The 13,061-nt window shown below is 42.1% G+C and overlaps 1 protein-coding gene across 5 annotated transcripts in view; it reads left to right on the plus strand.

The window, feature by feature from the left end:
* ACER2 (alkaline ceramidase 2) overlaps window positions 1-13,061 on the plus strand; it is a 43,864-nt gene that overhangs the window by 5,420 nt on the left and 25,383 nt on the right. For all 5 annotated transcript variants that reach the window (XR_011137777.1, XR_011137776.1, XM_068927416.1 and 2 more), the window contains exons 2-4: window positions 3,017-3,131; window positions 4,023-4,164; window positions 7,387-7,524. Coding sequence is in view for 3 of the 5 variants with exons in the window: in XM_068927415.1 (XP_068783516.1) it covers window positions 3,017-3,131; window positions 4,023-4,164; window positions 7,387-7,524 (395 nt within the window). In the remaining 2 variants the exon portion in view is untranslated. The remainder of the gene's footprint in view (window positions 1-3,016; window positions 3,132-4,022; window positions 4,165-7,386; window positions 7,525-13,061) is intronic.

Genomic DNA, 13,061 nt, shown 5'->3' on the forward strand with positions numbered 1-13,061 from the left:
TTCTTCTACAGTCCTTTGTCCATAACCAGATTGTTTTTTTCTTCCCCCCCATCTCGATACCTCTCTTTGGCCTAACTGTGGCTAAAAGCCTACAATTTATAGAGTTACTCTAAGGTCCAAAAGGACTTATTAATATCCCTGCTGCCAGTACAGTATATTTCCTACTTGTTTTAGAGTTAGAAGCAGCCTTCTCAATCTGTGCCCGGAAAAGCACATAGCACAATTGAGTTCTAGTCCATGACTCTCTCTCTCGTTTTGCTAAAGGCCTCTGCTGCACAGAGTTGGTATTTTGTTTACAGAGGGAAGATGATTCAGTGAACCTGTTTGGCTGAACATGGAGGTTCTCTTAACAGTGTTCCTGCAAATCAGTCTGTCTCTTTAAGTCTGTTTTAGGATAGATCCGTACAAATAACTCTGGTCTTCACACTGCCTCCCCAGAGAAATGCTGCACTGCATGCCCTCACGTTGCCACGTGCCCTCACTGAAAATCTCCCACTGCCTTTATTCGCAAACTGCAAAGACCGAATTGGCTGCCTTGGTAGTGTGAAGGAATTCCGGAAACATTTATGAGACTGCGTTCCTATGTCTTTAGCTAGTATAGGGGGAGAGGGGACACTCGGAGGACAATTCTGTGAAGGAGCTTAACTTAAACCAGCAGGGCTCTGGTCTGATCTCTGTAGGAGCCTAGCTCTCGCCACAGACTACTATAGCGCAGGGAGTATGTAGATTACAGTTGGAAACAGGCAGACTAAGCCCGCTGTCCAAAGCTGGATAATGTAAATGCCCCCTAGGACAGTATATGGCTCCGTGAGGGGCTTACTGCCCCTGGTTTGACAAAGCGACACAGAGGAGCTAGTAATTGGCCAAAGAGGATAGATCTTTGCATTGGCTTAGAAAGCGCAAAACAATGGGAGCAGAGAGGTAGCTCTCTGACAGGCCTTTCCCTAGATTGATAGAATGGGGGTGTTGCCTGAACGCAAGGAGCGTACTGGGTTTTCTTTGGCTCGTGCCTTTTGTCTCACTGAGAGCCTTTTATTCAGAATAGCTATGGCAGTCATGACAGAGGAGACTAGAACTATTCAAGACTCTTTATTTTTCTCCATCTCCCCTCCATTCTCCTTGCCCTCTCCCTCAACTCTCAGAAAACCAGATGCTCATAGTGGTGGAAATACTTGTGACAGTTAATACACAGGATTGGCACGGTGTTAGGACACACTTTGCTCCAGATTTGATTTTGTTAAAATGTCAAAAGAGCAAGATAGTGGCTTTTGTCAGTATGAAAACCTCTGTCTGCTGACTGCCTGGTTACTGATCTGACTTTACGTAGAGAGAAGGACGTAGGATTTGGCTGAGTTTCAGGCTTCTCAGCGTATTCATTGTAGTCTCTCTTTTTAAAGAAGTAATGCTGAAAGCATTAATGAACTCATCTGCACTAGCCAGTCTTTACTTGGGCTGAGTACTGTTACCAGGGATCTTTTGGTAGCGCTTTTGCAGGGTATTTGCAGTTTTAAACCGAGCAGGTGGTAGCTCTTTCTAAGTATTTTGCTTTGATGAAATTCAAAAGCCAAGACTTTTGAAGGAAATGCAGCTTGTCTGTGAGGATATGCCTTTAGTGTGAGGAAAGGTGTCGTGCATGAACTAGACGGTGCTGAGAAACTCCTCCTGTAATTACTGTCATTTTGAATGCTGGCCTAGGAGTACGTTTTGATTAACCTTGCAAATGTTAATTAAACTGTATCCATTTTAAGCTCTGTTCTCACACTGGCTCAGACTGTGTAGAGAGGTGGACAACAGTAGTTGAATGAACAAATGCCTTGATCGTATGCCATCCCTGAATCCTTTTTCCACCAGGTTGTCATTATTGTCAGCATAAGTTGGTAAATCTCTGAGAACAGGGGATCTGTTTTTCTGGAGCTCTGCTGTCCCCAGAGTTGTTGTAAATCTGTTTTAGGGGAGCATTGTTAGGGCCGATTTTCTCCTGTACTTGGGCCGGGCGTGGGGAATGTGAGGAAAGCAAGACTGAGGAACTCACCCTTTCCCCTTGTTCTACTGTGAAGCAGTGGTGGAGTCTTTCCCTAACTGCCCGGTTGAACTAGAGCCGTGGCTGGCTCTTAGCTTTGATAGTTCATTCCTGAAAGGACCAGATATTCTATGTACAGTGGCAGGTAATGCTAATTGCTGATGAAGCTTTTTCAGAGCTTGAAGAGAGAACTAGGCTTTTGGATTGTTGATAAGCAAGAGGAAATAAGTCTTTGTTCAGCTTTTACACATTAAATACAAGGAAGTTAGGAATGGTCTGAATTAGCAGCCTTTTCATACGCCTGTAACTAGTTTTCAGTCATATAGCTTTTTTGTTTTTTGTCCCCGATTCTCCAGTTATTTCTGTAACGGTGAACCAGCGGAAAAAGATAAAGTGTAGAAGGATTTACAACGTCAGGTTTCTTTACCCTGCAAAGAAAGGGTAAAGGGTAACCTTTTTACTTAGCTAGTATTTTAGATCTGCCAATATACTAGCTATTGTTTAGTGACTTGACTTCGACAAAGCTTGACTGGCCCGCTCTGGTGCCATTACTTTCAGTACTTTTTCCATGCTAGGCTAGACAGTCTTGGAGAAGAGAGTTCACATGCTAGGACTCCCTGTTCCTAACCTGTTTGTTGCTGCATGCTTCCTGAACTGCAGTAGTCTGAGTATTTGTTTACTCACAGTAGAGTTCCTTTGCGAATAGATTTGAAAAATAATGTAAAGATGTGACAAGCCACATTTAACACTGCTCCCTGTTCTTGCACTGTTATTATTTTGATGTTATTAAACCTAACATGCTAATGCTTTGTAAAAACAACTCAGCTTTGACAGAAACTGAGGCCATACTTGGATGAGCTAGGGCATCACTGGATGAAAAACGCTTTTGTAGATGTTTTCGACAGCCTATAAATATTAAAGGTCTTTTTTACTTTCTGTCTGTATTTGATTGCTACATTATATTTGATTAATATGTTATATTTTATTTTTTCTTAGATAAGCAACATCTTGTTTTTTGTTTTGCCACCCATATGTATGTGCTTATTCCGTCAATATGCAACCTGCTTCAACAGTGGAATATATTTAATATGGACTCTCCTAGTTGTGGTTGGTAAGTTGATTTTTTTCCCTGTTTGTCTGCTCATACGTGAACTGAAAGAGAGAGGAAGTTAGTTTTTCCTGCTTGCGCTCGATTGTTTCTGCAAAACAAAGCAGCCCTGACGTCTACCGAAGAGTCTGCTTGTACTTGCTTGAAGCTGAAGCACTTCTACTTTCTGACAGGAAAACGCCTTTAGGCACTTCAGACTGCTGGAAAGTCTGGGCTTAATTTTGTTCCCTTCCCATCCTTCCTTTGCATAACAACTTTTGTTTATCTGGGCTTACTCTAGAGCGGTGCTGACCCTCCTTCCTCTGATGCTGTTTCTTTAGTAAGAGTTGAGAGTGCTCAACACAAATGAAGAGGATAACAGTATTTGCATTGTACTGAGGCTTTTTGGTGATGGAGCCCCATGTTTATCCATTTTATAGATGGAAGGGTCTTAAGCATGTTAAGGCCAGAGATGCTGGGAACTTTTGAAGGGCTGTTTGAAGCCCTGTGAGCAGGGTCTCACTTTCCACCTATAAACATATATCATGGCGTAGTCATCACATGCTGTTTGCTTTCTTTGAGTTACCTGTTCCTGTGCTAGTGGGAAACTTCAGAAGAAGCATTTGGGTTTTATGTTTTGTTTTTGCATTTAATTTCACTACCTGATGTTTTTTCACATACATCTACTTTGCTAGTGGGAGATGCATCTTTAACGTGTTTTGTAGTTAATCTAACGTGCTGATGATTTGGATTGCCCTCTTAGGATGGGCAGAGTTACTTTTTTCCTATTCTTTTTTTTAACTTTACCAGACCAAGTGGTATTCACCATCTGCTATCGGGTCCAGATCATGAGCAGCGTGTTTCAGTCTATACAATATTTTAACTACTCATGTTGCTTTTGATTGACTCTTCCAGGAATTGGATCTGTTTACTTTCATGCCACCCTCAGTTTCCTGGGTCAGATGCTGGATGAGCTGGCTATTCTCTGGGTTCTGATGTGTGCTCTTGCCATGTGGTTCCCTAGGAGATATCTACCGAGAGTTTTCCGAAATGATAGGTAATGCATAGAACGTAATACACTTTCCTGTCTCACGTTAAAGCGTGTTACCCTAACATCTAAAAGGGCATGTAGTGAAAGTGAATGATCCATCCAGCCTTACTGCTCCTGCCACTATCTTTTTCTCACTCCGTTCTCCTCCTATTGTTTATGCCTTAACCCATTAGGATTTAGAAATCCTGATGATGGGATTCATGTCCTGTAACTTCAGCTCTTGGGATGAGGGGACTTGCCTCCGGAGTGCTCGTTTTTGTTTGGATTCTAAAGAGACCTTTAAATGCGTAGTTTACAGAAGCCATGGCTAAAATTAGGTAATAGAAACCCTGTTCCCCACCTCCATTTGTATATCCTGCAGTGTACAGAGGAATAGGCCTATGGAAGTCAGTTTAATTTTCACTTCAATATTGAAGGCTTTGGTTAAGTGTCGTTTTTACGTATTCAAAGGCTAAGTGCGGTGATTATTTAGAAGCCAATTGTTGTTGTAAAAGGATTTTTTTGTTTCATGTGGAGTTAAAAGAGTAAGCAGTGGAACCAGTTCAAAGAATCTGGTGGTGATTTGTCTCCCCTGTATAACTTGTGGCCACGACTGTGTTCGTGCTGCTCATTTTACACAGTATAGCCTGAAGTTGAGGTAATGGAGAGGTTTGAATGGCAACACGAAGATTCAGCTCTCTGCAAATTGCTGCCTCCTCCCTTCCCATATTGTTATTATCTGTGTTTTTTTTTCCGACTTGTGTTCCTGATTAGAAATTACTCGGGGAGCTGGGGGGGCTGGTGCCTAGATTGCCCGCTTCTCAAAATTGCTTGTCCCAAGAAAAGTGTGTCATGCGTTACTGTGTACAGTCTATGTAGCCTCATGTGTACAGTCTATGTAGCCTCGTGGCTTTATGGTGTGAATTTTGTACTTTTGTGCTTTGCAACACAGTGCTATTACAGGACACTATCAACCAACAAAAAGAGATTTTAGTAGGATTTTTTGGTGGATAATAAGACTTTCAGACATTTAGTTCAACTGAAAAACAGTTTAGTCTCTTGAAGAATTTCTGTAATTGCTTATTAATTATTCCTCTAAACCCAGAGGAGTTGTTTTATATAATCTATCACTATCCTTGTGATAGTTCTCAGCGTATGTTCAAAATATTGCCAAGAGGTTAACCCCTTTCCGTATTAAAAGGAATAGTAAGACTTTTGGGGTAAAATCCTATTTCTGTTGAACTTCGTCTTAAACCTGTCAATAATAATCTCCCAGGATATAACTGATCCATAAAAAGAATGAGAAGAGGTGAAGGATGTCCCCCGTGCTAAATTTCTAAGAACACTCTTTTCCCTAGTATCTGTCAAGGCAGTTATATTTAAAGGCCTTGATTCCTTTCTGAAACACATAGAGGAAAGAATTTGATTGGGAGGGTGCCTAACCCAGAACGAGTTTGTTTACATTTTTGTTTTTTTGCTTTGCCTAGCTACTCCTCCATAATCGTATCTGTCCTGTGCTCACTGCTGTGATTCTTACATTTTGCACGTTCTTCACGTTCTTTACCTGCATCACACTAAAGATTTGGAGTACTGAAAATGCTCTTATCCACCATTCCATATTTGTGGTCTCTGTAAGGTAATTAAGGCATTTGCATTAGATCCAGAACGTTCTCCTTGAGTAACTTAATGCTGGAGACCTGCCTTCCAGTAGGAAAAGAAGCTTTAATGCAAAAGGCAGATTTAATGGACTTTCGGTGAAGATGAGAACGATAATTTTTGGAGCCAGGGAATGGCCCCTACGTCAGACAGAGAATTAAAGAGAGAAGACCCATCCTTACGCGGTAGCTGTTTTTATAAAGTTGTGGGCTCGTAGTTCAAGGGGAGCATGGTGATCCCCTTTTTTGGTCCAGGTCTGACACCTTTATAACCAGAACGTAGTCTAGGTTGGGAAGGCACACCTAGGGGTAGAAGCAGGGGTTGATCTGTGGCAACTTACAATGTTACCCAGCTTGAATGTTTTTCCCTCCTCTAGCACGGGTTACTGCTGAATGTAACATGTTGACTGTGCCTCTGCTGCCATAGGTCAGCCTGTCACCTTAGGGCAAGCTCCTCATGGTGGTAGTTTCGGCTGTGGTACAAAATGAGACGCTGAGGTACAAGTGCTTTAACGTGTTCTGCCCTTCCTGCGCTAAAGCAGCAGCTTCTGACAGCAAGGGGAGTCAGGCAGCTGGGGAGAAGCGGTGATTTAGGCCAACACTGCTAGATTTGCCAGAGCTTGCCTATCAGAGCGCAAGTTTGCAGTGTCCTCAGCAGCTATTCTGACCTCTACCAGGAGTCTTTTTGGTCCCGGCCCAGAAAGTGGGGAGGAAGGGAGCGCAAAGGTGTCTTAAGGGAGTATTTGCGTTCCTGGGCCTTGGCTCTAGCTGCTTTCCCTAGAAGTTCAGCAGAACCCAGCCCTATATGTACGTTTCTATAGCACACTCTTGCATTGGATTATTTTTTCAAATATGTAAGAAGCACTTTATGACCGAAGGTTGTTTTGTCGCCTCCCAAGTCCTGCCACAGACCGGAAACAGGATGTTTAAAGTACGAAGCTATGTAACTGGACGTTCAAACAATATTTAACACGAATTCAGCTCAGAAGTTGTCCTGTATAGACCCCAATTGTGACTTCGTTTGCGCTAAGAATATATCAATCTATAATATTCAAAAAAAAAGGGACTCGATTACCAGATAAATAAGAACGTTTTCTTCTGGTTTTCACTCATCTTTAAGGCTTAGGAGAGCTAAAGGGAAACAAAATACAGACTGTAACGTGACCGTAGAAGGTGTTAGGGATAACAAAAAATGTCCCCAAAACTGATGTTAAAAGCGTGAAGAATGATGGCACAGCACTGCTCTCGGGGGGGAAGTACAGTGCCATGTACTGAGATGGATTTGTTCTTGATTTATTGCGGCAAGAGGAACATTGGAGTGGGGCCTTGGGATTTGAAACCAGCGATTAGTGTGTGTGCGTATGTATACATACACATAGTTGCTTCAGAAGACTGCAGGCCTGCGAGGATTTATGTATTTGATTAACTGCATGCGTATGCGAGTCAGCACAGGATCCACATCCACTCTGTGCACATTTTCTTTGGACCTAAACGTACACTTTGTTACATTATTAAAATCATTTTATGATTTCTTTTTTCTGCTAATTAAAAGCTTTGAATTAAAAGCAATTTTTCTTTCCCCCCAAAAATTCAGGAGCCGTTTTAAAGCTGCTGTAGGTGTGCTTTCTGGAGTTACTACCTGCCTTGCCTTCATCAAGCCTGCTATCAACAACATCTCGCTAATGACTTTAGGTGTTCCCTGCACAGCTTTGCTCATTGCTGAGTTAAAGAGGTGAGTTCAGTTTTTCCCTGAATGCGGCATTGCCTTCTGAGATCCTTAAGTAATTATATGATAATAGAGTAGATCTGGCTTCAGTGCTTATGACAGTAGATGGGAAATGCTTCTGCCATATCATGCAGAGCACTGATCCGGTATAAACTTGCTCTGCCAGTTCAAACGCTTCTGTCAAGGTTTTATTTTCCCTAGGCAATTGTGCCAGGCCAGATATTGTCCGTCCTCTTGCAACATTTCTCTTGCTGCGACCTGGTGTGACTCAAATTTGTTCATTTATTGTGGAATCATGGCAAGGTTTTCATTGTAGTCACAAGTTTGCTTTCCTACTGTGTGGTCCGCGTAAGGGTCTACATCAGTCTGGGTGCTAGAGGGAACATAGGGGCAAGGCAAAAGCGTGCATGGAAAATGTGCTAGCTCTCAAAATTTATTGCAAGTCTTACACCACTTTGTCTTCTGGGGATAATGATAATATGATGGAGTCAGGCTGGTAAAGAGAAGGTTAATCACCAGGTTGTAGAGGACAGCTGCCAGTTGGGGCCCTAGGGGCTGTGTAACCAGACTGCAAATAAGAGAAGAGCCTGAGATTTGTCTCAACTTTTTAAACAGTCTTACCATGATAGTGGTACCGGTAGCTATCCAGACACTGTTTTTTACTCCCCCTCTACTCCTTCTGCAGAAAGGACCTGACAAGTAGCAGCAAAGATATGAACTTGCCCTTTCCTGCCCCAGTCCTGAGAAGGATTTCACACCTTATGTTGGCGCTCACAGATTGCATATGTCCGTAAAAAGAGACAAGACCAGGACCAAAGACTACTTCTGCTACAACAGAGAGAGTCTCCTATTTCCTACCTTATCCTCTACTGACATTGCTTTCCCCATGCAGTAGAAACCTCTGCTAATAATGTTTTGTAAAGAAGCCCTGGAATCTTTTGTCATGAGATGCCCCACTGAGCAGCAACCATTTTCGTGGTGAATCAAACAGGGGAAACAGCACGCTTGTCAGTTGTGGAGATGAGAAAGAGGTTGAAAATGAAGGATACTAGTAGAGTTGTCTTATTTTGATGAAAACACCAGGGAACCACTAACAGGGCAAGCGGAGGGCTGGCTGTAGCATTGAACAATTCGTGTGAGCTCTCTATACTTCAGTGTGAGCCACACTTGAGAGGATGAATGATCAGTGTGTCATGAGTTTGGGTGCTATTGCATGAAATCTAGGCATTGATACGCGTAGAGGTACTTGCTTTTTAAAGGATATGTTTTACAAAAGGCCGTATTTTATTAAAATGTGTGGAGTAACTATCTGCTTTTGGAGAATTAAGGGTGCAGACAAACCTTCTTAAGAACTTATGATTAAAAAAGAACCTTGAATGACATACAGTCCTCTCAGTCAGGGGCATGTAATACCTTGCATTTTTTGATAATTCCTAAAGGTAAAAAGCAAATAATTAAAGGTTCCCTGGAGGATGAGATGCATTCTTTCAAACCCAGAGCGGTCATTTCATTTCTTTTTGCATTAGGAAAAATAGTCTGAACATTATTCAGAATGAGTGGGATTCTCCCATTCTTCGCTACTGCAGTCAATAGGGGGCTGCACATCAGAGTCCTGGCAGTCTGCAGTGGATCTTTACCTGTGAAATAGATATTTGAGGAAGGGAGGAGTAAAGCCTTCAGACCAGTTGCTTCTTCTAGCTATAGGCTGCTGTACATCTTAGTTAGAATTTTAGTGAATCAGCCCCACTATGTTTTCAAAGGAAGATTTTCTGCCTCGTGTTCATCCTTGTTGAGGAGTGAATTTTGTCACAAAGAGTATTATGTTCTTAATGTGGAGCTAGTTGGGGAGGCTGTATGGTAAGAAGTACTGGGAGTCAGAGACTGTCAAAAGAACAAAAAGTAGTTAGAAACAAACTTAGCCCTGAAAGACAAGGATATTATAATACTTTATTCTTATTTGTGTCCAAAAAAAATCCCTTCACATGCCTCATAAATTTTTTAAGCTCTTAAAAGAGGTGATGTCAGGGAGAAAGTAGATGTGAGTCCTGTTGTTTGCTGGTGCGTGCTAAATAACCATTGAAATTGTAACATCAAATTGGAATTTTTTAGTGAGCCATCATCAGCCATGTAACTGTGTCAAATCTAAGATGGTAGGATGCTGATACTCAGATGACGTCTGAGCCCTGATAAGCAGTGAAAGTTTACCCTAGCTTCAAGTCTGTCCATTCACGTTTGGCTCTCCTACTGGAAACCTGGCTGTGGGGGAGCCCTACTTCATTGTCACAGGTTGCTCACAATTCTCTTATTCCCTTCCCCAGAAGCTTAAACTAGTTACAAGCTAAACAAATTCTTTAGGGTATAAAGGGAGATAATTATGTCAAAATGAATAGTCAGAGGCAGGATCAGGCTGTTAACCAGCACCCAGCAACTTTCACTGATTTGAAGAAAAGCTTGTATGTGTGGTTGGAGATGTTGTGATGCTGGAAGATAATGCCGTTGGAAGTGTGTAGCGATTTAGTCCCTTATACAGCAAATGACTAAGGGACACCAGTCCCCTAACACCAGCAAATGACTGCTGTTTGTGTTAAATCCCAGAGCACAATGCATTGTGCAAGCAAAAGATTCAAACAGAAGCTTCATAGGGTCCAGCTTTTTCCAGACTAAATTGGGGATAGAAGCATATTACAAATAATCAGCAAAGCACAATAAACAGTGTTTTTAAAGTCTGAGCTGACGGGTTCCTTTACAGTGGTATTCTGAATGCTCAGTGTCCGTGTTTGTTCAGAAGTAAAGGAAGACAGATGGGTTTGTGTTTTTTGCCAGGATACAGCTAGTGTTTGGAATGAATCTCCTCAACTGTGGTGAAATCCACAGCAGGTAGAACTGTCTCCTTAACAAGCATGCCTCCCCATCCAAAGCACCTGCCACTTCAGGAGCACAATACTCTGTTTTGGTTGATCACAGAAAACAGAGGAGTATTGCCCGGCTCAGCAGGCTCTGCTCTCCTCTTTGTGCTTGACTCTTTCCACCTCTGAGTACTGTTTTGCAATATACCCTGCAGCATCTAGTTTGTGGTTTATAAAAATGAGTTGCAGTTCCCACTGGTGGTGCTGAGTAAGCCTGTCAGTACTGCCTGTACCATTTTTGTGACTGATCTTGTGGTGGGGAACTTTCTTTTAATAAGCTTTAAGTTTTCTTCTGCAGCCTTAAACTCTTTGAACCGTGTGGTGTAATTGTCGTCGTCTTTCGGCGTTCAAACTATTCAGATGTTGACCGGCGTGGTCACTGACTAAAGGAGCTGGATGTTTGCGGGCAAGCTTCTTATCTTAGATGGGATGCAATTGCATGTATCTATTTACTTCTTTCAGATAGCTCCAGAAAGGCTCCATATTCTGAATACACAAAATCTTTGCTCTGTCCCAGTGCACGAGTACCTAGCATAGCAGTCTAGTTTTACCTGTTTAGTGCCCAAAATTGAGCCATGCAGAGACCCACTGAGTTTTCTGTGTTTGTCTTCTTACTCTTTTAAACTGCTAACCGCAAGTCCTTTCAGGAGTGGAAATCATTCTCAGCATTAAAGGGAGAGAATTAAGCCCTGTATGCTTAACAGAGCAGTGGTTTTGGACCAGTAATGTTTTTCACTCTTTTAAGAAAGGATCCACAGTGCCTACAGCTATTTGGAGAAGTGTGACCTACATGAGGAGGATTTACCAATACGGTTTGACTGGTAAAACTGTGCCAAATTTTGGATATATTTTTTACTGCAGTAAGTGTACTAGGGTACACTCTCAAGAGAGCATAAGCAAGAATTCTTGTAGCTCTGCGCTGGAACTTCATAGACAACTTAAAAATCTCCTTATCCTTTTCTTCATGCTCTTTATAGCCTTTTAAATGGGAAGGCACTATTTCGGGGGAGGAGGTGGGAGCAGGAGAAGGCCTTTTTACAGTAGGCAGTATAGACAGTCTTGAAGCCATCTTGAACCTGCCCTGCCTCTTCTGGCTGTGCTGGTTGTTTGTTGCATGGGTTGGGAAATTCAGGCTTAAGAAAAGCCACTTTGGTTTATATGCTCTGCGGAATATGTTCTGTGGCAGTCATGTGAGTCTTTTTTAGGAGGACGACTGTTCTGATATCTTTCTTGTGGAGAATATTACAACAAGCAATTTAGTTGGTACGTGAAGCTCTTCTCTGAATAAATGATGATAGAAGTGATGATGATTTTGAATGTCAGATTATTTATAGTTGGCTTAAAAAAGAAATGCCGAGCCCTAAAACCAACTTATGTGAAGGACACTGCAGAAAATCCCCCATCAACAAGATTATGCATTGGGTAGCTTTTTTGGTCATTAATCCAGTAGCTATAAAGGAGCCTCCTGCTGAGCCTTAGGAGTTTCTTAATCCCAAATGTCTGTTAAAATGTCAACTGAAATAGCATTTCAAGACTGAAAAAATATCCTACAGGTTTGCAGGGAAAACTGTAGAGATTCTTGAACTTGCAGTGCACTAGAGTCAGGTATGCTGTTGCTGGTGGTACTGCAACATCTTCAGAAAAGTATTCCTGGACAGAATTATTTTGTACATGTTTTTAGTTTTTCCGGAAGGTGAGCTGGGCTCTTTTAGTAAAGCTCTGGGACCAGTTGCAATTCTGCTTTTCCACCACAGAGGGGCAGGAGGCATTCTGTGCTCCTAATCTTTGTCTTCATGGCTTGCTGCTAAGTGGTCAGGTGTTGTCTGGTCGGTGAGGAAAGGTGTAGTGACAAATTTTCGCTTGAGACAAAGTCAGTGTTACTACTTAGCTAATAGTGAATGTGGAGTAGGCAGTGGCTTGTATGTTGTGTGTGGCCATGGAGACAATTAACAGCCAACGATGGAAAAATAAAAATGCTGTGATATGCATTAAACTAGAATGACAGATTTCAGGCTGATAACTCTTTTGTGTGCAAGAGTGAAATACCAAAGTTCAGTATGTCATGGACAGTCATGTATAAAGATGATCAGGGACTGTAAATGCTGCTGCAGTGCATATAGTAAAGAAGTGCTTTTCTATTCTTACACATTTTAATTGCATCTGAGTTTCACAAGGTTAGGTGTCCCTTCAATGGGTCTCTGTTCAAGGTTTTGTGCCCCTCCTAGATCGAGTAAAAGAGGGCAAGAGTTAGTAGGAAGGCTAGTGATTCAGAGTCAAGTCTACAGAAGTGACTGGATTGGGGTCTACAGGGCAGAGGGGAAGGCTGGCTATTGATCTGCTGGAGGGGAATAGGCACAGAGACAGTCTCAAGAACTTTCTGGTCTAAGACATAAAAGATCAGTATGGAGTAGATGGGCCGCTACTGAGGACCTTTGGACAAAGGAAGGGCTTGTGGGGCGCTTGGGGTTGACTTATTTTCCTGCTAGAAATAGAAGGCTGGCTATGAGCCTGATGAAGCTGAGTATTTCTTATTGTACTAGCTGAAGAATTGACTCATTGTTTGCTCTTGAGATGTAGCTCAGACAAGTCACTTTAGACAAATCAACCCTGTTCTCTGATTAAGTTTGGGAGTGCTTA

This window comes from Struthio camelus, chromosome Z, assembly GCF_040807025.1.
Source record: "Struthio camelus isolate bStrCam1 chromosome Z, bStrCam1.hap1, whole genome shotgun sequence".
Lineage (NCBI taxonomy): Eukaryota > Metazoa > Chordata > Aves > Struthioniformes > Struthionidae > Struthio > Struthio camelus.